The 26355-nt window shown below is 46.7% G+C and overlaps 1 protein-coding gene across 6 annotated transcripts in view; it reads left to right on the plus strand.

Moving 5' to 3' along the window:
• The window catches only part of PLD3 (phospholipase D family member 3), a 51232-nt gene extending 30987 nt beyond the window's left edge, over window positions 1-20245 (plus strand). For 5 of the 6 annotated variants that reach the window (XM_088450138.1, XM_088450140.1, XM_088450139.1 and 2 more), the window contains 11 exons: window positions 2428-2491; window positions 2997-3065; window positions 4977-5131; window positions 7048-7231; window positions 8299-8419; window positions 14574-14701; window positions 15635-15835; window positions 16932-17071; window positions 17708-17873; window positions 18024-18123; window positions 18683-20245. In XM_088450138.1, coding sequence (XP_088306264.1) covers window positions 2465-2491; window positions 2997-3065; window positions 4977-5131; window positions 7048-7231; window positions 8299-8419; window positions 14574-14701; window positions 15635-15835; window positions 16932-17071; window positions 17708-17873; window positions 18024-18123; window positions 18683-18876 — 1485 coding nt within the window. In that variant the 5' untranslated portion in view covers window positions 2428-2464 and the 3' untranslated portion in view covers window positions 18877-20245. Of the gene's footprint in view, window positions 1-2386; window positions 2492-2996; window positions 3066-4976; window positions 5132-7047; window positions 7232-8298; window positions 8420-14573; window positions 14702-15634; window positions 15836-16931; window positions 17072-17707; window positions 17874-18023; window positions 18124-18682 lie in introns of all 6 variants that reach the window. The other variant, XM_088450141.1, reaches the window with a different exon arrangement.
• The last annotated feature ends 6110 nt before the right edge of the window (window positions 20246-26355 follow it).

Raw genomic sequence — 26355 nt, forward strand, 5'->3', positions numbered from 1 at the left:
CTCCCGCGTGGCCCAGACGGCACTGGTTCTCAGACCTTCAGGGTCTGTCCGTGGACAGTCCTCTGCGGTTGCCGCTACGACCGGACCTTCTGTCTCAGGGTCCTTGCCTTCACCCGGACCTGACTCGGCTGTCTTTGACGGCGTGGCTGTTGAGACGGCCATGCTGAGGTCCCGGGGGTTTTCCAGCTCTGTGGTGCGTACCATGTTACGAGCTCGGAAACCGTCTTCCGCGAGGATATACCATCGCGTGTGGCATACGTTCTTCCAGTGGTGTCGACCGAGAGGTTATGCACCGCGGGAGTTTCGTCTGTCTCGGATTCTCGCCTTCCTGCAAGCGGGACTAGATCATGGGCTTCGCCTTGCTTCTTTGAAGGTACAGGTTTCGGCCCTATCTGTCTGGTTTCACCGTAGGATTGCTACAATCCCGGATGTGCGCACCTTTATGCAGGGTGTTCTCCGCATTCAGCCGCCCTTTGTTCCACCTGTGGCGCCTTGGGATTTGGCTGTGGTCCTGAGGGCTCTCCAAGGACCGCCGTTTGAACCACTGGGCTCAGTGGACCTTAAATGGCTAACAGCTAAGACTGTTTTCCTTCTGGCCATTGCTTCGGCCAGACGTGTTTCTGAGTTACGGGCTCTTTCTTGTAGACCCCCTTTCTTGGTTTTTTATGGGAACATGGCAGTGCTCCGCACTCGGCCCGAGTTTCTTCCCAAAGTTGTTTCCCAGTTTCATGTTAACGAGGAAATAGTTGTTCCGGCCTTTAACTCACCGGGTCTTTCCGTGGGTGAGGCCTCTTTGGATGTTGTGCGGGCCTTAAGGACTTATGTTGACCGCACTTCTTCGTTTAGGAAGTCGGACGCTTTGTTTGTCCTCTATGGCTTCCGTAAAAAGGGTTGGCCTGCTTCAAAGCAAACTTTGGCAGCCTGAATCCGTATGGCTATTTCTGAAGCTTATCTTCATGAAGGCCTACCGGTCCCTCCTTCTCTGAAGGCTCATTCCACTAGGTCTGTGGGTCCTTCGTGGGCAGCTCGACGTGGTGCCTCGGCAGTTCAGATCTGCAAGGCTGCTACGTGGTCTTCTGTCCATACCTTCGTGAGGTATTACAGGTTTGACACCTTCGCCTCTCAGGATGCTTCCTTCGGGCAGCGGATTCTCCTTTCTGCACAGGAGCGTCCCCACCCTTAAAGGATACTGCTTTGGGACATCCCCAAGGTATCCTGTGGATACCCTATGGACCCTGAAGTAGAAAATATGAGATATGGTAAGAACTTACCCTTGTTATCTCTATTTCTACGAAGTCCATAGGGTTCCACAGGACTCCCGCCCTGTCGCACCTGTGCTGCAGATGGGCTTTGCTCTGGTCACCGGTTTTCCGTCTCCCTCTGGTGAGAATGTGATTCTTGTATGTGTCCAGATCTTTGTTCTCTCTCTTCCTTCTCCTCCTCCGGCCTATGGCTTGGTAACTAACTGAGGTGCCTTGGCCCGGGGGCGGGGTATAGGAGGGGGACCTAGTGCATCCTGGGAGGCTGAAAGCTTAACTCTTTGGTGCCCTGCGACTGACGTCACACCTATACCCCAAGGTATCCTGTGGAACCCTATGGACTTCGTAGAAATAGAGATAACAAGGGTAAGTTCTTACCATATCTCATATTATTTAAAATTGATGATAATTACAAAAAAATATTTAAAAACGATTGACCGTTCTACTCAGGAGCATAATACTCCTATCTCTTAGGCATTCCCAGTGTATATAATTTCCCTATATTACACTTTGCCATACCAAATATACTGTAAAATGTTGCAGCTGTAGATTACAAAACCTCTTATGCCATTTCTTGGTGATCTGTTCCCTAAACACGTCAGTGTCACATGTATTATATTGAGCAGCTTGGCATATTTTACTGGTTGCCGTTGCAGGTTGAGAGTAATACAAACCAATTGTGGTCAGTATGCTCCAGTCACATGCAGAGCTTCTTCTATGAAAGCGATTACACAGCCTGACCGCCTGGAAGTTCTGCAGTGCTGCCGTTTGCTTTTCTCTTCAGTTCAAACCACAATTATGCCTTGAGACCTGCAGTGCCAGCCTTTCTTGGAGAGCACAGGCTATATAATGGTGTGCACGTGATTGGCACAGCAATATAAGGAAGGATAACTTGACAATCTAATGAATGTAACTTTTTCCATAAAACACCCTATGTACATAACAGCATACAGTATAGCTAAAAGAACACGGTAGTAAAGTACAGATGTCACTGCTGTAATATTTGTATGAAAATGAGATGGAGGCTTCTTAAATTTCATGTAATGTCCTATCATTCATCATAACTGCCAGGCTGTAAATACACAGATATATCATATATGTTTTCTGAACCAGACTCTGCACTTTAGTAACTCCAAAAAATGACGATATATATCCTGTGTGCCGGCAGAACTGTGACTCGGTGAGCTGACCGATCTGGTGACGTGATGAAGCTGAAAGTGGTGTACAAGCCGGTGAGTGTTTACCAGCTTTCATTTCATGTTTCCTTCCTGTAGAGCGTGTGCTTACTCAAGGCTGTGTTTTTACATCCTCGCTTCCTGCTTTCCTTTACGTGCTGACCATCTACATGCCTTAGTCTAGAACTCTAGCGAACTCTACATTTGTACACGTCCTGGGTAACATGTTTACTATACACAAGAGATTCATATATGCATTGAAATCTGATGTAATTATATCTACCAGATACAGATAGTGGTCATTAGGGAAACCTAACATCCATACGCTATCCCTTGTAATACCCAGAAGTCACCTCAGATCTCCATGATATATATAAAAGTTCTCCTGCCCCGTGTGTGTGTGTTCTGAAGGAACTCCCTGGAGACTTATACTATCCTCATTTGCAGTAGGGAACTATATCGTATAACATAAGATATTATTTATTCAATATTTACCCTTTCCCCAGCAGCCTCCTTTCATCCAATCAGATAACTACATACAATGACTTCCTTATCACTGTAGATTTCTTCCCCGGAGCAGCCAGAAGATCATGTCATTGGTTTGGGCCGTCTGCAGGACAATGCTCTTAGGGTAAGAACACGGACCCTATATATATATATATATATATATATATATATATATATATCTACTTACACTGTATAATTGACCTACTGATGGGTTTGTTGTATAAGGCTGGGTACACATCAGAATGGTGTACAAACAACGCGATGGTCGGTCTGATTTCCTTTCATCCCAGACCAAACGCTATAGTACGTACACACTATGCAGTCTTCCAAACGATGGCACAATCTATTGTGTCAGAGCATAGTATCAAATTAATCTTTTTTTTTCCTGTACACACTATGCCATCATTGTGTACAGATGTGTCCACATAGATCTTACTTCCTTGCATGTTAAACAGCCCTTCTAGTCGCCCCATGCCGTGGCCTGACTCGGTAGATCAGAGAGTAACTTTTTACCTTCAAATGCGCTTAATTCACACATTGATGCGAATAGAACACACAAGCAGCTTCTGCTGACTAAAATGATATGTTCTGTGTGCGACTGCGGGTGTATCTGCATGCGAAACGCTATGTTAGTGTCAGCGGCTGTGACACTGTAAAGTAGCGTTTCCCATGCAGTTTCGCAGTCGTACATAGGCATGACGCATATCATTTTAAACAGCAGAAGCTGCTTATGAGTTCTATTCGCATCACTGTGTGAATATGACTCATTTAAAGGTAAAAGGTCACACCAAAAGAGTGGCTCTACCGAGTCACACCGCGATCACGCCTTATGCGTAACACGACTTATAGTGCGCCGAGGACAGATGTATGTGGACACAGATGTCTTCAGAGAAAAGATTGGACCAATATATCTTATGGTCATCCGGTTGAACATACACACTGCACAATTTGCTCAACATCATTAAGGTGCCCATACACTGTGCGATAAAGCAGCCGATCTGACGGATTGGTACGATATAGCTGCTATATTGTACCGTGTATGTGCATGTCATCTGGGGTCATACATCGTATCTCCAGATCTTACCTCATGTTCACATGATCTTGGGTTGCTATGTGCGATCCCATGCAGAGCTATGCGGGTGGGGGAGGGGGTGCTGGCATATCGGGTGGTCGGCCACCCGATCGCACCGTGTGTGGGGACCGCCCGATATGTGAGCCATTGGATCCCCCGTCGTGTCGCAAGGTGCAAATCGCACCGTATATGGCCAGCTTTAGAGAGATCTTCTCATCTGACATGCAGCACACCACATGGGAAGATGCGTTGAATGATGCATGTGGATGCGCGATTGTGAGTACACACTAGATGATATGGAAGATATGTCGTTCCAATTCACCTCAAACAACAAATTGTCCAATATATCGACTAAAGCTGGGTACACACTGAAGCGATGTCAGGCTGATTTACCGTTTCGTAACGACAAATCGCCTACAGATACAACTATCCTCCGTGCGCTCTAAGTCGTGTTACACATAATGTGTGAGAGCCAGAAACTGCTTGTGCATTTAAAGCTAAAATCCCACGATAAGACGCTTGGCGCTTCCGAGTCACGCCACGGCCTGGTGCAACTAGAAGGGCTGTTTAACGCGCAAGGAGGCTAGATGTACGAGGACACATCTGTACATTGTTCAGTGTGTATGGGGAATTGCGGGCTCCCGCGGTCGCAAGGTTTGATGTGCTGCACATCAAACCTATCAGTATCACTAACAACCTGTAGTATGTTAATGAATGACGGAACAGTGATTGTTCCGTTGTTCATTAACTTGTTCAAGTATGTACGGGCAATCCCCGTTCCAAGGGCATTCGTTCTGATGTTGGAACAAAATGCCGTCGCTCCAGTGTGTACCCAGCTTAATGTGTACCCCACCTAAGACTCTGTTCTGTTTCCGAAAGAAGAGGACATTCTCCTGAACGTAGTCACTGAACGCTACAGACCATGATGGTGTATGGGTAGTAATAATACTCCTTCTCTTGCAGTACTACCGCTGTGCTCTTGTCATCGCCGTCCTGGTCACTGTGCTGTTTTTTCTCCTGGCCGCTCAGCTTCTCCTCTTTCCCCTGTTGTGCACCGGCTCCACAGTAAGGACCGAGACTGTACTCAGCCAGGACAACACATGCAGTGACCCGTGCACGTAAGTGATCTCATCGGAGGTTTGTACTAAAGAGCTTGCAGTCTAGATGTGCTAGAATGGTTTTGTAACTGAGCCCTACCTGTGCAAGTTGTGGGGTTTATTTGTGGATGTGGGTAGGAGGAAGGAGGACAGAGAAAAAACTTGACGCTCCAGTATAAAGGGGTGTTTCCTCTACTTGGTATTCAGTTTTCTTTGATCCTGCTATGAGAAGGTTAGACCATCTGCTACACTGAAGTTCAAGCCTGGCCAGCCTGTGGCTCTCCAGCTGTTGAGAAACTACAAGTCCCAGCATACCCTCGCACTGATCAGCTGGTAAAACTTCCTGGGACTTGTAGTTTCACAACAGTTGGAGAGCCACAGGTTGGCCAGGCCTGCTGTAGTTCATTGACTTTCTACCCGGCGTGAGGTGTAACTTTTATAATCCAATACAGAGCAGGTTTTCCACACTCTGACCAATCAGAGCAAATCGTGCTTTATTAAACACTAGATGACCCTCTGCCCATTGTGTAAATTGGAGTTGGGAAGAGCTTTAGTGCTTCAGCGTGGAACTGAGGTGGGGGGGGGTAATTTTCTATCCCCCTTTTTCCTTTCCTTCTTTCTCTGTCCCACTTCTCTCACCCCCCCCCCCTGTCGATTTGAGCCCTGACCGAGCAGACTGGACTGGTTAACATGACAGGAGGACCCCATGCTGTGAGTTTCCATGTTATATTGATCTTTCAAAAAATATTGGAGATCAATGCCTGTTCCTACTGAAAACAGAAAGGGATCACTGATATAAGGTGGCATACCTTATATGTTACTGGCACATTTAGGGAGTTTCTAGTGGTAGTTCCTTATTCTGTGGGTTTCTCATACTGTGAGAAGCTTCTCTCCAAACAGCTGGTGTATAACTGTACTGTTCATTGTCCCACAGAACCAGGCCTAATTGGGGATATGTTCATACAATATATATATCGTCTTTATTTACCAGAGAATGGTTAATGAGATAACAAATGATTATTTAATCCATTTAATCTTATTCTATGTTCACATAATGTGGCTACACACACTGACTGTGAGATAACTGATCTTCCTTCCAGTGGTAGGACTCCCCAGTTGCCATGCTCTGCTCTTTTCAGAGTTCCCCCTACTCATAGGTGCATCTGCAGCCTGCCCACATGCCAATTGCGCCTACTGAGAGCAGGCCCTTTCTCTGCTCTCTCCAGATCAGATAGGGTGGGCTGAGAGGCCACAATGGCAGGACCCCTACCCAGGTACCTAGGTTTTGCTGTGGGGGACAGCGAAGCACTGTTCCACATCTGTTTTTGCTGCTGTTTTTGCAACCTGTGAATTTGTTTCGTAACCAGTGGCTGGTATTTACTGGAGATACCTATCATACCTACAATACCATTTCTCATATATGCCTTTCTCAGTTCCCTGTGTGTTGTTCCATGTACATTTCTGCCTGACTCAGTGATCCCCGTAATGAGGGGAGAGATTCAACTGAGTGCAAACAAAAACAAGTGAGACTTCCTTCCCAAATAACCTGCATTATAGTGGCAGCACAGACAGTGTAATGGTTAGCACTGAGGTTGTGGGTTCAATTCCCGCTACGGTCCTAACTCTGCAGAGTTTGTATATCCTCCCTGTGCTTGCGTGGGATATAAGTGCACAAATACATCTTCATTTTAGTACACTTGTATAATCTATAAATGTGATGAATTTAAAAATGCTACTCTGGAAAGCTTATGATCTAAATCAGGTTCACAGTGTTGTATTCTGAAATACAGGACCCTCTGTATTACCACTGGGACACAGCTGGGAGAATCTGGAAGCAGAGTAACCAGTGACTGATCAGTAACCAGATCTCTCCGCTGTTATGACGGCCATGACTCCATTCTAGTGCTGATATGTATATCTGTTCTCCTTGTTACTAGGATGGTTCTGGTGGAGAGTATACCTGAAGGACTTGTGTACCCTGCAAACGCCACAACTAATCCTTCCATATACCAGTCTTGGCTGGACCTTCTAAGTCAGGCCAGGAACAGCGTGGACATTGCATCTTTCTACTGGACACTAACCAACAATGACACCCACACCAAGCATCCCTCAGCCTATCAGGTAACACACCCAATGCTGTTTCCAGTGGTCACTTATAAATGGCTGGCTCTGGCGCAGTAGAAACAGACTTTTGTGTTTAAGGAAATACATTTGCACTATTTCTATAAGGAGACAATAAATAGGAAATGTTTCCCCACCCTCTATTGAATACCCTACCAGCTCTCCAGCATTGTTACAGGGGGATGTAGTTCCGCCGTTCTCAATCCCGACAATGAATTTAAGATAGGCGTCGAAATACTGACGCCTATCTTAATCCCAACGCCGGAATCCAGGAGGACGCCTGCCCAAACGAAGGTAAGCCGGGCCGCACTTAGTGTTAGCTGCGGGGGGGGGGGGAGGGGGGGGAGGGGGGGGGAGTGGGGGGTTAGGTTTACTTAAGTTAGCAGGGTTAGCTTTAGTTTTTTGGGGGGGAGGTTAGGGTTAGGCACCCCTAGGGGGGATGGTTAGGGTGAGGCACTAAGGGGGAGGGTTAGGTTTAGGCACTAACGGGGAGTATTAGGGTTAGGGTGCGGGGTGGGTTAGGGGTAGGCTACAAGAAGGGAGGGTTAGGGGAAGGAGGGGGAAGGGGAAGTATACTTACCCGTCCCCTGTTGGGATACCAACCATCGGGATGCCGCTGTTGGTATTGGGACAGGAGGCATCCCTACAGTCGGCATTACATTCCCATTCCGTTAAAGATGAGTCGTTGTAAACAATTGTTGATCCATGCAAACTTTAGGCAAGTGCACTGTATCTCTCATATGGAGATGTTGCATAGTAAAGGCAAGGCTATGCAATATGGGGGAGGGGGGCACAGAAAATGCTTTGTGTCTGGTGGGGCACCGGCCGGTGCGGCTACATCAGCACTGGCCAAATGAACAAGGTAAAGAGAACAGGACTTGGTATGAAGGGAAACTGGGGTGCACTTTTACCATCCTCAGGGATCGTGGGCACAACATATAGTGAGCTATGGAGCAATAAACAGTCTGATTTATTATGGGGGTTTCTCATATTCTTATTGTCATTCTTAAGGCTCTGTTCTTTCTATTAGTAAATAAAACATGTGAAATCATGGTTTTCTGTAACAGGGGGAATCAATCCTAAAAGAAATGTTGAAGCTAAAGCAGCGTGGCGTCACCCTGAGAATAGCTGTGAACCTCGCGGCGTCTCCCAAGAGGGATGACGACATCATTGCTCTCAGAGACAGCGGTAAGAACTGTAACTTTACCTGTACTATATGATTGGGAGCTGCCATGACTTTAGTCACATACCTGAATGTAACCATAGATTGTCCTTCTGCATTGGTTTATAACCATAAATAAGAGCACTTGCATGGTATTACTAATCAATAACTTTAGGACTAACCTTCTCTAGGGTCTATTATACTAAAGACTAGAAATTATAATTATTAAATTTCAATATAATCCTCTGAAGCTGGGCCGCTAAAGAAAATATAATACAAAACAGATGGTAAATACATTTCTACCACTAGTTTCAAAGATGTATCCGTATGTTTATTTCTTCTTCAGGGTCCATAGGGCTCCACAGGGGAGACAATGGGGTGTAGGTGTGACCTGGAGGACTGGACACCAACAGCAAAGCTTTTCAATCCCAGGATGCTCTGGTCTTTCCCCCTACCCACCCACAGTCTGAGTGCAACTCAGTTTCGTTGGTGTCCGGCAGGAGCTGGATCACCGGTTTAACAGTGGGGCTGCTATTAAGCAGTCCAACTCCAAGCTTATTTTTATGATTTTATTTTATTTTCATTTATTTACTGCTGAGCAGCAGCACGAGACAGTCCTTTGGACGCCTGCACTGCTGCTCCATCACCTCTCCGCGGCGCCGTGACACAAGCCCTCGGCTACGTACTCCCGGCGGGGCACTGAGCGGGACCTACCTAGCAAGGCTCCCTGGACCCCAGACTGCAGCCGGGATTAAAGGGGACAGGTAAGCGGGTCCCCGCGTCTAATGTGCCGTCTTGCCTCTGTCTTGGGAGACAAACCGGAGGCGCTGATGTGGACACCGGTTCGACCGGGACTCCATTAGACCACCAGGCCAATACAAACACTGGCGCAGGGCACGATTTAAGGCCAGGGACCCGGTGATTAATGTCAGCGTAGGAGAGGGCTATCATATACTATATATTGCTGTTTCGCACTACACTGTGCTGTATTGCATATACATCTGAGTTGCTCACTTGCTGACTGCACTGTGTCAGATTGTGTGTTACATTATTCTTGCAGCCATGTCTGGCAGAGGCAAGAATAACAAGCAGCCTGCTCCCCCCAATCTGGTGTCTTGTAAGTCCTGCTCAGAAGGCTTAGCTTCAGAGGACCTCATTCAGGATGGTCTGTGTGCATCTTGTTATACTGTCCCGGGCCCATCAGCCCCAGTGTCTTCTCCTCAGGACCCACTCTGGGCTACCTTTTCACAGGTGCTGTTAAAAATTGCAGACCATCTAACGGTCCCTGTGGTAGCTCCCCCTATGGGATGGCTACAGCAGGCACTTCCTGCAACTCCTTTTCCTCCCCCATGGGTAGACGTACTTTCTACCTCAGTGCAGAGTCTGGCGGATACTTCTACAGCCTTTCAACAAATGCTGCAAAAGGAGAGATCCTTACCTAGTAAGCCTACTAAGCGTGCTGTGTTATCTTCCCAGTCCACCCAGCTATCGGATTCTGAATTATCATCTGGGGAGGCAGAAGACGCAGACCTATCTCACTCTGACTCCCCTTCAGGAGACGAGGAACCCCCCTCTAAATTGAATATACCTGCACTTGTGAGAGCTGTAAAATCTATTCTTCAAATAGAAGAAACAGAACTTGCTCCTAAGGCAAAAAAGCCACTATTTATGTGACGAAGGGTAGTTTTACCAGAGTTTCCTCACTCTGATCAGCTATCTGATCATATGAGTGAGGCATGGAATATGCCCAGTAAAAGATTTCAGCTTCCTAAATGTTTAAGTTCCTTCTTCCGGCTACTAATTGCACTAAATGGGAAGTTCCCCCAGCAGTGGATTCCCACGTGACACGTCTGGTCAAGAATGCTACCTTACCTATCCATAGCCTTCAGCCTGATGGGGCGGGCCTCTCCCTGGGGGCTCCCAGTGTGAGAGACCGACTTATTCAATTCGCCCAGTTCTGGCATCAGACGCCTGGGTAAGATAAGAAGTCTCCCACGGATATAACCTCTCCTTCATGAGGCGACTCCCCCCACCCCCGCCACAAAGCGAGGAAAGGGCTATTATTCTACCCTTTTCTTGGTTCAGAAGCCCAACGGGTTTCATCGGCCTATCCTCAAACAAGTTTCTGAACAAGTTTATCAGGGTGCCCAGGTTTCGTAGGGACATTCAGGACACTTACCTACATGTACCTATAGCAGCTTCTCATCAACAATATCTTCGGTTTGCTATACTACAGCAACATTACCAATTTCAGACTCTGCCTTTTGACCTTTCAAAGACTCCTTGGGTCTTTACCAAGATCATGGCAGTTATGGCGGCCTATCTTCGTCGTCAAGGGATCAGACTGCTCCCATACTTAGAAGATCTCTTGCTGTTGGCCAGCTCCCCAGAAATTCTTCACCGCCAGATAACCATTGCCTTTCTACAAACGCACGGTTGGCTGATCAACTGGAAAAAGTCTTCCTTGACACCTTCTCAGGGAATGGTACATCTCCTGGACTCTCAGATTCAGAGAATCTTCATAACAGCAGCCAAAATCTCAGTATTACAACACCGGGTACGCAGACTACTACACAGTCACCGAGTGTCAATTCACTCTGCAATGCAGACCCTGGGATCCATGGTATCCACCTTCGACATGGTGGAGTTAGCTCAGTCTCACTCCAGGTCCATACAACACCTGATCCTCTCTAGGTGGAACGGGCTGCTCCACCTGCTCAGATTCCAGACGATGGGCCTCTCCTCGGAGGTTCGCCTGTCCCTAGCCTGGTGACTACAGACGTCCCACTTAGACAAGGGATGCCCCTTTTGGATTCCACACTGGACATTCCTCACCACGGACGCAAGCCTCCCTGGTTGGGGAACAGTGACCGGCCAGCGCTCCTTCCAAGGCCGCCGGACTCCAGCCGAGGCGGTCTTACCAATCAACGTCCTGGAACTCCGAGCCATCTACAGAGCTCTCACTCTGGCTCAGGATATTCTTCAGGGCAGGCCAGTACAAGTACAGTCCCAACAACGCCACGGCAGTGGCCTACCTCAATCACCAAGGAGCCACTCGAAGTCGGATAGCAATGGCAAAAGTGTCCTGCATTCTCACATGGGCCGAACGCCATCTACTTGCCATCTCTGCAGTGTCATCCCAGGAATTCTCAATTGGGAAGCAGATTTAATCAGCCGTCACGACGTGCATACAGGAGAGTGGTCTCTACATTCAGAAGTCTTTCAGCTCCTGGTGGACAAATGGGGTCTACCGGAAGTAGACCTCATGGCCTCAAGACACGGCCACAAACTTCCAGTGTATGGAGCCAGGACAAGGGATCCCAATGGCTTTCGTGGGTGCATTATCTGCGAGGTGGACCTTCCATTTGGCGAATCTCTTCCCTCCAATATCCCTTCCTCCTCGGGTTCTTCGGAAGTTCAAACAGGAAGGGGGCACAGTCCTGTTGGTAGCTCCAGCTTGCCACAGACGCCATTGGTACTCAGATCTTCAAAGTCTCTCCATAGACGCTCCTCTTCAATTTCAGGCCATTACTCACTTCTAATTCTTCTAGATCTCTCTGCTGCTTTTGACACTGTTGACCACTCTCTTCTCGTACAAACATTACAATCCCTAGGTCTTAAGGACACAGCCCTTTCTTGGTTCTCTTCCTACCTATCTGATCGCTCTTTTTCTGTTCGTTTTTCTGATTCTGCCTCCTCTTCGCTACCTCTATCAGTTGGAGTACCGCAAGGCTCTGTCTTAGGTCCTTTGCTATTCTCAATCTATACCACCTCTCTTGGCAAACTAATCCGCTCTTTTGGATTTCAGTACCATCTGTATGCGGATGATACTCAAATCTACCTATCCTCTCCAGATTTATCACCATCTGTATTGGTCCGTGTCACTGAATGTATTTCTGCCATTTCATCTTGGATGTCATCTCGCTACCTGAAACTTAATATTTCTAAAACAGAATTAATTATATTTCCACCGGCCAATAACAGTTACCAATCTGATCTCTTTATCACTGTTGATAACTCAACAATCCACCCCACCCCACAAGCTCGCTGCCTTGGTGTCATCCTTGATTCTGAATTGTCCTTTGTTCCCCACATTCAATCTGTCTCAAAATCATGTTACATACATCTAAAAAACATATACAAAATTCGACCATATCTCACACAAGACACTGCAAAAACTCTAATCCATGCACTCATTATTTCCCGCATTGACTATTGCAATAGTCTCCTTACTGGTCTTCCCAAAAACAGGCTATCGCCATTACAATCCATTATGAATGCAGCTGCGAGGCTTATCTTCCTTGCCAAACGTTCATCATCTGCTGCCCCGCTCTGTCAGTCCCTCCATTGGTTGCCGGTTTTCTACCGTATTCAATACAAAATACTGTTACTTACACATAAGGCCATTAACCGAATTACACCAACATACATCTCTTCACTCATCTCAAAATATCTCCCAACCCGACCTCTCCGCTCAGCACAAGAACTGCGTCTCTCATCCCCACGCATTACTTGCTCCCATTTACGGTTACAGGACTTTCTTCGGGCTGCACCTACTCTATGGAATGCCTTACCACACACAATAAGACTTACCTCTACTCTTCAATCCTTCAAGCGTTCCCTGAAAACTCACCTCTTCAGACAAGCTTATCAGATTCCAGAACCGACCACATAACCTTCATAGCTTCCATGTCTTATCACATCCCCTCTCACAGTCCATACATAACCTCACATATTGTCTTTCTTTCACATACTCCTGACATTTTGCCGACATTCCTATGTGACTGGATCAAGCAGCCCACCAAGAAACTCTGCATTCTGGCCAGACCAAATTGCAATATATATAGCACCTATCCTTGTGTATCAATGCCTGTTTCCCTATAGATTGTAAGCTTGCAAGCAGGGCCCTCTTACCTCTATGTCTGTCTGTTATTACCCTGTTTTGTTCTATCAATGTTTCCAATTGTAAAGCGCAACGGAATATGCTGCGCTATATAAGAAACTGTTAATAAATAAATAAATAAATAAATTTCAGCTAACAGACTCTGGCCAGATGGCTTCGCATGACTATCTCATAGGCTTATACGCAGACGGGCCTTCCTGTGCCGACTACAGTATCTGCTCATTCTACTCGCTCTATGGGTCCCTCGTGGGCAGCCCGGAGTGGCACCTCTGCTGAACAGCTAAGCAAGGTCTTCTGTCCACACCTTTCTTAGGTTTTATGCCTTTGATACATTTGCCTCTCAGGATGTTTCTTTCGGGCGCCGTGTACTCCTCTCAGCTCAGGAGTGTCCCCGCCCTTGAACAACTGCTTTGGGACATCCCCATTGTCTCCCCTGTGGACCCTGAAGATGAAAGGGAGAGTTATGGTAAAACTTACACTTGTTGACTCTTTTTTCGAAGTCCTTAGGGTCCAAAGGGCACCCGCCCTGACGCTCCTAGCTTCTATGGGTTTCTTCTCCTGGTCACTTGTTTACTTCTCTGTGTGAGAGTCTGATACCTCAGTGTACCAGTCTGTCTTCTATCCTGCTCCTGCCTTTGGCTTGTTAACATAACTGAGTTGCCCTTCGGCTGTGGGCGGGGTATAGGGGGAAGGACTGGAGCATCCTGGGATTGAAAAGCTTTGCTGTTGGTGTCCGGTCCTCCGGGTCCCACCTACACACCATTGTCTCCCATGTGGACCCTATGGACTTCGAAGAAAGAGAGTTAACTAGGGTAAGTTTTACCGTAACTCTCCTTTTTTTAACATTTGTTCTGAAAATGTGACAAATAACTGGAGAGATGACGGACAAAGCTATAGGGGGATCTCATAAAACATTGCCATATGCTTTCCCATATGTTTTCCTATCTCGCATACAATAATAAAAATAGTTTTGGAGATTAGCGTATTTGATTTGTATACAGTTGCTGTATTCTGACGTAACTTCCTATACAGACTAAAGCAACCTAAAGGCTCGACAGCTATTGTGGAACTTGGTTCCAGCGTCCTCTGAGAACCTGTGATTACCAGGTGCAGTGAAACGCGCTGGTCTTGTAATTCTGATACAGGTTGCTCAGTAGGCTTTTCTTATCTGAATACTTCATTATTCCCTCTAATTAGGCTTCCACCATTATTTATTTATTAATTAAATTGCATCTCCGATGACCGGCCACCATTCTGTGTTCTTCCTCTCGTTCCAGGAGCCGAGGTTAGGGATGTAGACATGCTGCAGCTCACTAACGGTGTTCTGCACACTAAATTTTGGGTAGTGGATGGCAAGCACACATATATTGGTAGCGCAAACATGGACTGGAGATCATTAACACAGGTACTGTATTTATTACACTGAAGCTTGTCTGCCCACAATGCGGCTGAAGCTGCTTTGCGAACGGATCTTATATTTTTCCGCACTGCGCAGGCCCCAGAGCTGAGCGTATGCATCTACGGGAGTTTCAGAGTCGTATGCTACTTTGCCGCATCGCCACTCGCAGTTGAAGGGGCATAGCTGGGTGGTAGCAGGATATTGGCACATAGGCTACGGGTAGTCGGCAGGCTATGCAGCATTGTGTGTACGCAGGGATCCTTCTTTCTTCATTCTGACCTCTTGCACCAATGATAAGGATGGTGCAGGGACGCGCAGATAATGATGACGGCTATGTCACCATGCGTATGGAAAAGGGCAGCGCGGTCGCAGAGTTGTGTACGGAGGCGTATTTACAGGATTGTGCATGCAGTGTGGGTGTAGATACGGCTGACTTGCATTAAACTCTGAATCGCCCCAATTTGTGAGTCTATATGTATGTAAGCTTGGTAATAAGTTTTTGTGTATTCGCACATACTTGCATAGAATTTGGGGCTTTGCTTGGACCAAATTAGTACAACATTACTCCTTACCTTATATATACTTATCTTCCCCTTCTCATTCCTTTGGGGGAACTTTCTTTCCTTTGCTTCCTCCTAATCTCTGATTATTAATTTCATGCTCACTTTCCATGCGCAAACTGGTGGTTTGTGTTTACACACATTTTCTTATTGAGGGTCTTTACGCAGTGATACATTGTAATAATCTGCAAAGCACTAGTGTGTGTGTGTGTGTGCGTGCACGCATTCATCGGCAGCTACATTGAGCCCTGCCTCATCCTGTCACGTGGTCCACATAGTAGGCTGTATCCATTTGGTGGGTGTCTGTCTGTAGCGAATTCTTTTCCTTCATGATGCAAATTGAAGTTGACTTATGTCTGTATATAAATGTCACTGACAGGTTAAAGAGCTGGGATCCACAGTCTATAACTGCAGTTGCCTCGCTCAAGACTTAGGGAAAGTTTTTGAGGCTTACTGGGCACTGGGCGAACCCAATGCCACCATTCCCTCTCCATGGCCGGACAAGTTCTCCACCGTCTACAACAAGGAGACTCCCATGGAAGTGACTCTGAACAACACACCATCGCACGTCTATCTCTCTGTAAGTGTTTTTGACAGTCGTCCCCTACACACACACGGACGGTAGTTTAAATCCTGACTTATTTTAGTCCTATTCCTACAGCTTTCATTGGTTGGAATATATTGTGTGGTCCTGTTTCTAGTAGTCTTGCATATCAGCCAGGTCTCATTTGGGACAACACAGTGGCACAGTGATGAGCATTGCTGCCTCACACCTCTGGAGTCTTGTGTTCAATTCCCTCCAAGGCCCTGAGATGGAGATGTATGACCAGGTGGTTAATGATCAGTAAATGTCTGGACCTGCTTTGCCCATTATCGTGTTGAAGCAGGTCCAGACACCGCTTGCATGTATTATAATTTGTTTTGCTGAAGAGGGAGAGTGTTACTTTACCTGTCTGGCAAATTGCGCTCTCCCTCTTTCGGCTGTGTGGCAACGCTTGCAAACATTCTGCGCATGCGTCGGTCATTTTCCACCAGCAGCTTTAATGGGAAAAAAATTGTATTGCGTTTTTTTTCGTTTGCCCAATCCCTGGCTATTGGAACCAACAGCCAGGGACAGCCAGCTGTGGTGAGGCAACAACAGCTGCAGGTGTCAAACTCGATAGCTGCAGCTGAAGGATCGGTCAGTGCACAGCGCCTCCATCATTCTGATCACTTCCCTGCATTACTACATGCAGGGAAGCGGTAATTGCAGCACATAATATGCACAGTTATCGATTTGACAGCTATCACCCCTTCATACAGCCTCCCCCTATATGTGTAGAGTTTGGATGTTGTCCCCATGTTTGTAGGGGTTTTTTGCTAGGTCCTTTAGTTTCCAACCACAAATTCCCAAAATATCCTGGCAGATTAATTGGCGTCTGGCTAAAAATGAAAGTCTAATGTGTTTGTGGCTATACATGCCTAGAATTTAGAAGGAACAAGCCAAGGAGATAGTCATAGGAGCAATATTTGAATATCTGTCGGCTCTGCCCTATACAAACATGTAGTCATGTATAGATTGTATCTGTATTAAATAACTGTACTCCCCCTACATCTCTTATACATGCATATAAATGTGCATGTGACGCTTTTATTGATTTGTTATATGGTTTATCCTTTTTTCCACCTTTTGTCAGAGTTCCCCTCCACCCCTCTCTGCTAAGGGGAGAACAGATGACATTGAGTCCATCCTGAGTGTTATAGACGATGCCAAGAAGTTTGTTTATATCTCAGTCATGGATTATACTCCCACTGAGGAATTCTCTGTGCCACGGAGGTAATGTCATGGTCAGAGCTATACAAGAACTTCTGTGTAATCTGAAATATGCTAATTCATATCTGTTCTCTTTATGGGGGAGATGTGACAAACCTTAGCAACCAATCACTTTCTATCTAGCATTTATCTAGTACATTCTGTGGAACTACACATCCCAGCATGCCCTGTCACACTTTTGCTGTTAAGTCCTGCTGGGATGTGTAGTTACACAGCAGCTGGAGTGCCGCAGGTTGCCTACTCTTGTTTTGTAAAAGGATAGGTAAAATCTGATTGCTTGATATAGGCAACATCTCCATTTGTTCACCTAACACATCTCCCCCAATGGTCGTACGACTCAAGACTCCTCTACATATTACTTTGCTATTGATCACCTGTCTTGTTATAGGATTGTGAATGTACTTTGTTCATGTTCTCCTGCAGTGGTTTGTTGTTGTGTACTGACTCCATCAACAGGTGCACTGTCATTCGGAGAACTTGCAGAAGACTTTTTTTTAGACTTTGGCATTTGCTACAGTTAATTAATAATAAGACATTTTTTTCAATGCAAATCGATGTCCTATTTTACTTTATGCACTAACTTTTATTTACCTGTAAACTTATTTATTTTTATTTTTTTTAACATGTAATGTATATTAGGTACTGGCCAGAAATTGACAATCGCCTGAGGAAAGCTGTTTACGAGAGACATGTGACTGTCCGTTTGCTGATCAGCTGCTGGGCGAACTCTAAACCGGACATGTTCCCCTTCCTGAGCTCCCTCGCAGCCCTGCACAGTAACAAGACCCACTACAACATAGACGTGGTAGGACTGCACAACTCCTTGCTTATTGCATCAGTTTCATTAGGTTTTCCGAGTTCCTTGTTTGTCACTGCCTGTTGTGCATCCCGGAATTTCTAGGACAGTCTCGGATTATCCTTTCTTACTCCAGTTATTTCTCCTTTGATCTTACAGAAAATGTTCGTGGTACCTGTGTCTCCCGAGCAGAAACATATCCCGTTTTCCCGAGTGAATCACAACAAGTACATGGTGACAGACAGAGTGGCATATATAGGTATATCCATCAGTGTGGGTGTATCACTGCTCATATCAAACCAATGTACAAAGAGCTGGGCTTTGGGTTCAGTGCTCCACTATTACCTCCCTCATATTTATTTATGTAGAGTTATTGTCTGCACAGCGCTATACAGGAAACATTATAAGGAGATTTAATGGCCGAATAGAAAAGGGAAGACCAGAGAGCTTACATTCTAAGGGGGAGGGATTCATTGTGCCACTGCGATGCCCGGCTATGCACATATCTGCCTTATATGGTAGTGCCAACATCGCAAGTTTTTCCTCGCACCTTTATGGGTTGTGACAGAAAACTTGTTATGCTATGGGGCACAGTGTGCCGTTCTGGTACAGCCCATCGCGCCCATCACTTTGAACTGAATTCCCCCTTAAGTGTAGGCTGGAATACATAGAAAGTCAGACGTTGGAGGAGTAAGAGCGGTAATTGGCTTTCCTGGGCCACAGTAGTTGCAGTGTATGACTGATCCTGACTATGCCCGCTGTATTATCTCGTCCCTTTATTACATGCATTTACTGATGGCAGCTGTTTGTCCACCCAGGGACTTCCAACTGGTCTGGAGACTATTTTATCCGTACAGCAGGAGCTGCACTGGTGGTGAATCAGACCTGCGCAGTCAACGCCACAAACACTCTGCAGGAGCAGCTACAGGCCGTGTTTATGAGAGACTGGAGTTCTAACTACAGCCACACGATGCACTCGCTGACTTCCTTTAAGGAGAAGTGCATCTTCTAGGGAGTTCCGTACAGCATGACCACAGTGAGCTCAGTGGGGCCACCCTACAGCGATGACTGTTATATCCCTGTCATTAACTCTGGGGATTACACTGGAATACTGACTGGTAATGAAGTGCTTGCAGGCTAATTGAACATAATGAGAGCACAGTAAATACTATAGTATTCTAAAGAGGTGAGCATATATGGCTCCTATTTCGAGTCACAGATCGGGCTTCTGTTTGTCTGAGTTTAGGTCAAAACAGCACAGCACTTTATAATGAGTTTTCAATACCTCCAGCCAATCAAGTGTGGTTCTTCCTGTGCACTCTATAATAGCCTAGAACAAATCTGCCCTCGCACAGACCGTCTATTCTGGTTATACCCCCTCACAATAAACATTACACGTAACAGTATTTTGTGTGTTGATCGCAATTTTGGCTCGGTTACGAGCTTTGCTGTGGACCATCGTTTTAACCACTTGTAGATTACATGGGAAATGAAGAAGAAATAGGGGATGGTGTTGGGAGTGCATATGTTGTGCATTTAGGAAGTTACTTCTGTAGGATCTCTTTGTAAAATAAGGGCTGTCTGCACACAACTCATCACACCTTGTGAAGTTGTGGATAGGACTGTTGGGGTGTTTTTAATCCAGTAGAATAAAATGACAGCTGCTATGATGTATCGGACCCAGATACTCGCGCCAGGAGTCCGTATGGTTAAATCCCATGATACAGTAGCGAGAGTTGGCCTGCATCACATATTTTATTTCTTTTATGATTTTATATATTCTCCAAGACTTCTATTGAAAGCTACGTGACCAAAGACAGTGACACAGACTTGTTGCAGGTAACCTATAAGTAGGCCACTGGTAGATCATACTGGAAGCTGTATGAGCCTCTATGTAGGCCACTAGTTGATCATAGTGGGTACTGAGAGCTGTATAAGCCTGTATGTAGGCCACTTGTAGATCATAGTGGGTACTGGAAGCTGTATGAGCCTCTATGTAGGCCACTAGTTGATCATAGTGGGTACTGAGAGCTGTATAAGCCTGTATGTAGGCCACTTGTAGATAATAGTGGGTACTGAGAGCTGTATATGCCTGTATGTAGGCCACTAGTTGATCATAGTGGGTACTGAGAGCTGTATGAGATGTAGGCCACTAGTTGATCATAGTGGGTACTGAGAGCTGTATAAGCCTGTATTTAGGCCACTTGTAGATCATAGTGGGTACTGGAAGCTGTATAAGCCTGTATGGCCACTAGTTGATCATAGTGGGTACTGAAACCTGTTTTAAGTCGTTATGTAATATTTTAATATGCTGTTCTCCAAATTTGTGAAGTAATTTGGTTTTTCAAAGTCTGATCCTAATAAATCAGGATGTGACACAAGTTTCTGTCTCTTGGGTTGTTCTTGCTGCATGTGTGTAATGCTGTCTGTGATGGGATGTGTTTGGAATTAAAACATTCTTAGTTTTGTATTAAATCTTTTATGTAGGAAGAATACGGTTATAAACAGATAGCAAATAAAGAGATACAAAGGTATCTCAAATAATAATTTATAACAAAAAGTACAAAGATATAAGATGGTAAAATAGTAACAAAAGGGTATGTTGGGCTGTCAGACAGACATGGTAAATAAAATATATGGAAAAGATTTGGAAAAGATTTCTGGACTGCACAACCTGACTATATATACAATGGGAGGTGCTACCTGATGATTGCAGGCACAGAAACAGACAAAATCTCAGGTGCACAACTCCAAATCATCAATAATATATATATATATATATAAATGCAATAAAATTTTGCAATCAATAGAGGTTTTTAGCATAATCATGGCCAAGCTTTATGGGCCTACCCACCATATCCAGGTAATCTCTTTCGGGTAGTTCCCTAACATACTAAGGTTCAAATCCAGAGCGCAGGACCCCCCAAAACCGGCCAGGCTAAGCCGCCCCAGGGCACCACCATAGTAAGAAAAGTGCAGTGTAAAGAGATAGTTAGGTGCAGCTGCTGCATATAAAGAATGAAAATAAAAAAGTGAAGTACATATATATTAGACACACAGTGAAGAGTTAAAATGTGTTATAAAGGAAAATGTGTTATAATGCGGTGCCCTGAGACAGACCAACCAACGCAATCCAGGGGGACCCACGCCCCAAAAATGTACCAAAATTGCACTACAGTATATAACTTGTAGGACTTACCTAGAATTGTGCCTAATACAGTGTGCATATACATTACCATACTCCATGCTTTTAAACCAATAAGGAAGGGTGCCAGTCCAGAATGAGGGCGTCTCCTTTCCCTTAGATGTGCAACAAAGCACATTAAATGGAGTATATGGAAAAGATTTCTAGACTGCACAACCTGACTATATATACAATGGGAGGTGCTACCTGATGAGACTAATTGCAGGCACAGAAACAGACAAAATCTCAGGTGCTAAAAACCTCTATTGATTGCAAAATTTTATTGCATTTATATATATTATTGATGATTTGGAGTTGTGCACCTGAGATTTTGTCTGTTTCTGTGCCTGCAATTAGTCTCATCAGGTAGCACCTCCCATTGTATATATAGTCAGGTTGTGCAGTCCAGAAATCTTTTCCATATACTCCATTTAATGTGCTTTGTTGCACATCTGAGGGAAAGGAGACGCCCCCATTCTGGACTAGCACCCTTCCTTACTGGTTTAAAAGCATGGAGTATGGTAATGTATATGCACACTGTATTAGGCACAATTCTAGGTAAGTCCTACAAGTTATATACTGTAGTGCAATTTTGGTTCATTTTTGGGGCGTGGGTCCCCCTGGATTGTGTTGGCTGATCTGTCTCAGGGCACTGCATTATAACACATTTTCCTTTATAACACATTTTAACCCTTCACTGTGTGTCTAATATATATGTACTTCACTTTTTTATTTTCATTCTTTATATGCAGAAGCAGCTGCTCCTAACTATCTCTTTACACTGCACTTTTCTTACTATGGTGGTGCCCTGGGGCGGCTTAGCCTGGCCGGTTTTGGGGGTCCTGCGCTCTGGATTTGAACCTTAGTATGTTAGGGACCTACCCGAAAGAGGTTACCTGGATATGGTGGGTAGGCCCATAAGCTTGGCCATGATTATGCTAAAAACCTCTATTGATTGCAAAATTTTATTGCATTTATATATATTATTGATGATTTGGAGTTGTGCACCTGAGATTTTGTCTGTTTCTGTGCATGGTAAATAAAATGTTATGTTTTGTGAGGGGGTTGGAAGGGTAGAGAGGGTGTTGGGGGGGATTTGTCCAGCACAAATGGGTCATGTGTGGGAGGTATAAGAGTCAATGATAGAGAAAGGGGCTTAGCTTGTTGATAGTGGGGACAGAGTATGTGACGTTGTAGGAGAATTATGATAAGGGGTTGTAGAGTCAACTCTAAATAAAGCAATGACTTTGTGGAGAATTCGCTCTTTCTGCTGCAGGGTCCATAGGGTATCCACAGGATACCTTGGGGTATAGGCGATGGCAGTTGTCATCGGGCACCGCATAGTTAAAACTTCAGTCCCAGGATGCACCGGGGCCCCCTCCTATACCCCGCCCCTTCAGTTTCATAAGTGCCCGGCCGGAGTCACTTCATGGAGGGGCTGTTAGAACAGCCCCAGAAGATCTTCAGTGCGGACAGTCCAACGGACGTCCGTGCTGCTGCTCTGACACCCCACTGGCGCCGAGAAGGCGGTACCGATCCGGGGATCTCGGCAGGCGTCTTGGGGTTTCCGCTACCAGGGGTCTGGGACTGTGGCCCGGCTGCACGGGGATCATCAAGGTAAGCAGCGGGCTTCTGCGGTAAGCGCCCGCTGGTGCACAGTCATCTATTGTCCCCAGGGTTGGGGGCTCACTGGGGACGGCAGCGTGTGGAGCCAGGCACTGAGCCTGCGCTACCACTAGACCACCAGGGATATCGGGCTGCAGCGGTGCGGAATACGCTCCAGCATCCCAGGGGTTAACAGCATGCCAGGGGAGGGCGCCTTCCCTGTACAGCACAGCCGGCTCCTCCCCCGCTGCACACAGCGCCTTTCCACTGAGGTCTGGTGGACTGTGTCAGCGCTCATCCTCCGGGCCCGCCTCCTCTGAGCTCTCCGGCGGCCATTTTATGAGCACACCGCTGGTCTCATCGAGCGGTGCAGAGCCTGGGTCCCCCTGCATACCTCTTTTCCAGAAGGGGAACATATGTAGCACTATTCCTACCAGACTTTAGGTCTGTGTAGTTGATTGTAGTGCCATTAGGGCAGGTAGTCATTCTGAATTGTTGGTGACTTATGCTAGTGCTATTTGACTGTATTTCTTTTTGTGATCCATCTTTGCTATCCATATAGCTTTCCTCCTCTCAGCCCTCGCGGTGCCAGTACTGTCAGGGTGGAAATTTACCTCACAGTTAAAGGTGTTTTCTACTTCAGGGTCCATAGGGGGTCCACAGGGTTGACCTTGGGGTATAGGTTGGGAACCAAATCCGGGCACCACGCAGTTAAAGCTTTTAGCTCCCAGGATGCACTTGGGTCCACTCTCCCTATAACCCCGCCCCCCAGCCAGAGGCACCTCAGTTTAAGTTGGTGCCCGGCCGGAGTCGGGTCACCGTTACTGCAGGGGGGCTGCTTAGCAGCCTCTAAGCTTAAAAGAGTTTTGTTTTATTATTTTTTTACTACTCTTCAGAGCGGCAGCATCAGACTGTCCAATGGACGTCTGAGCTGCCGCTCCTACACCCCGCCGGCGCTGCGACGCCAGTACAGATCTGGGGATCGCAGCGGGACCCCAGAGTCTGTACTAGCCGGGCTCTGGAGGAATCCCTGGGCTGCTGCCGGATCGACGGGGACAGGTAAGTCGCGTGGTCACCGCTTGCGGTGACCCGCGTGTACATGCAGCCTTATGCCTCCGGTCTCTGGGGACAGACCGGAGGCGCTAGCGGTGGCGGCGGGCTCCCCCTCCATGGAGGCATACCCCGCGTGTCCACAGCCCACCAGGGATTATAGCGGCAGCGGGAGCCGGCATCCCGGGGGGTTAATTGCTAGCCAGGGGAGGAAGCCTTCCCTGTCTAGCGGCTCCTCCCCTCAGCTCAGCGCGCCTTTCAATAATACAGTCTGGCGTCGCTGAGCTGCTTCCTCCGCGGGCCACGCTTCTTCTGAGGTCTCCAGCGGCCATTTTCTCTCTGTGGTGCTGCAGAACTCTTAGGATGTCAGTGAGCCCAGTCCCCCTGCGTACCTGGCCATTTTGGGTGAGTGTACACAGCGCTATAGCCTTCCCAGACACTGAATCTGGGCAGTTGAATGTAGCGACATTGTGCAGTATATTATATGTCATGCTTATGTATGTATATATATTTTTCTGCATTGTATGTGACTTATGCTAGTGCTGACTGTCTGCTTTTTCTCTCACCTGTCAGTGTATATCTATCCCTTTTCTTTATCTGCCCTAATACAGGTGTACCTGGGGTGGTTCTGAGACCTCACATATATATATTTGTTAATATCTGTGAGGTTTGTCACATACTGTTGCGTGCTGCACGTTGCCATATTTTAGATGGAACTGTGAGTTGCGTACGCTGATAATGGGTTCCTGCAGCTAATCTTAGCGTCAGTCAGGACCGGTATGGCGCTGCTTAATATTTCCGTCAAGATAGTCAGATATATCTGACCAGGAGATTGCACACGATACTGCACCCATTATTGCTATCCTGCAAGTCATAGCCTGCAGGAATTAGTGCGGAGGATTTTAACTCAGAAAGGTTTACGTATGCGGCACCATCTGGTGCCGGGCCCCTTGCACGACCCCCTTAAAGGGCGTTATTTCTCAGGATCCTCTCCTTTGAGGATCGCCGGGCGGGCCCCATTGTCGTCACTCGCTTGGAGTTACTTCACCATACTGCCCTTTTGAACTCGGGGTATCTCGCAATTTCTTGCAATTTACCCCTGTGTCACAGACTATCGCTCCCTGCCGGGGTTTTTCACAGTACATGAATTACCTCCGATACCACATCGGTCTGTCATTCCCCTTGCAGGGATTACCACAACGGCCACCCTGGTGGATGTCGTTTTATACGAAATACTAATTGGCGTGATATACGCCCTGTGGTTACTGACCAGTGGCTCTGCCGTGAACTGGATGGTATATTCGGCTCTTTCCCTCTCACATGGGGGGGAGCCGATCTCAAGTATTATTATCCCTGCTTTGGGGCTGGTAGCCAGGCTCATTCTGGATATAGAGAATGTCGATCCTGCACCTGTATCATACATCTCCCGTTTTCTGCCCAGCGGGTGGATCTCATAGCGGGAGTCTGGCTGTCCCCAGATACGAGGAGTCACAAAGGCCTCCTGTTTCCCATTCCCTGAGGGTCCTCACAAGTAATGGAAATCCCCTTCTGGGATGGATTTGTATGTTAATCATCGGGTTACAGGCATTAATACGCCTCCCATCCCGGCCTGGACGGATTTTACGGATCCGTAGGTGGTAACTTTGCCTGAAATCAATGTACTCGTTTTCAGGGCCTGTTGCCCGTCCTACCATGGCCATCGCATGGTGATGCTTTTGTGACGTTTTTCCCCTCCAACACGTCTGAGGTTCAAATATCTTTTTGCCGCTCACAAAATATGCAGTGGTCATATGTGGGATTACCTCATGGGATGCCGGTCTTCTAACTTTCAGGGTTTCGGCGGCATCTGTATCCGCCGCAGTACCCTATGGCTGCGTTATGGGAAAGCAGAGGTGCACACTCCTTCCAGGGGGAAGTTCTTGTTTGGTCCCGACCTTGACAAGATCGTTGCATCATTGGCAGTATCACTAATGGGGAGATACCGTCTTTAGCTACTCCCACTACATTCGGACTAACTCTGTTAAGTCTTTTTGTCCTCAGGGTCAGCCTAAAGGCCTGTTTTTTCCTAGGCTGTCGGCCTCCACGGGGGCCACCATATCCAGTACCGAGCAGTCCTGGACTTCCGGACGACCCTGTTTCTACACCTGAGGATATACCCTCAGCCTGACGGGACAGGTCTACATCTGGGGAATTTCCAGAGTGAGGTACTGATTCTCAACGGCCTCTCATTGCTCATGCAGCCTCCTCACAGGCATTGGTACACGGGCCCTTCTTCAGAACTGATCAGGGCCTTACAATCCCAGAAAGCTATACAGTCTTTGTGGTAAGCAGAGCTATTTCGGCCAACCTCACTATCTCAGTGAGGGACTGGTTGTTCTACTTTCATTTTGGGGCGGTGACCGACTGGTCCTCCTTTGCCTATACTCTGTCTCAAATCCCTGAATCAGATTCCAACGGTGCCTTGACTCAGGTGGAATCGTCCATGCTCCATCATCCGATGTTTGGAACCTGGGGATTTTATGGTATATCCGAGTATTCAGGATACGTACCTACGGGTACATACAGAGCCCTCTCATCAGCATGGGTTCAGGTTTGCTGTGCCACAGCAACACTTGTAAGTTTCGGGCTCTGCCTTTTGGGGCTGTCCTCAAC

Source organism: Taudactylus pleione, unplaced genomic scaffold, assembly GCF_031769625.1.
Source record: "Taudactylus pleione unplaced genomic scaffold, aTauple2 ptg000507l, whole genome shotgun sequence".
Lineage (NCBI taxonomy): Eukaryota > Metazoa > Chordata > Amphibia > Anura > Myobatrachidae > Taudactylus > Taudactylus pleione.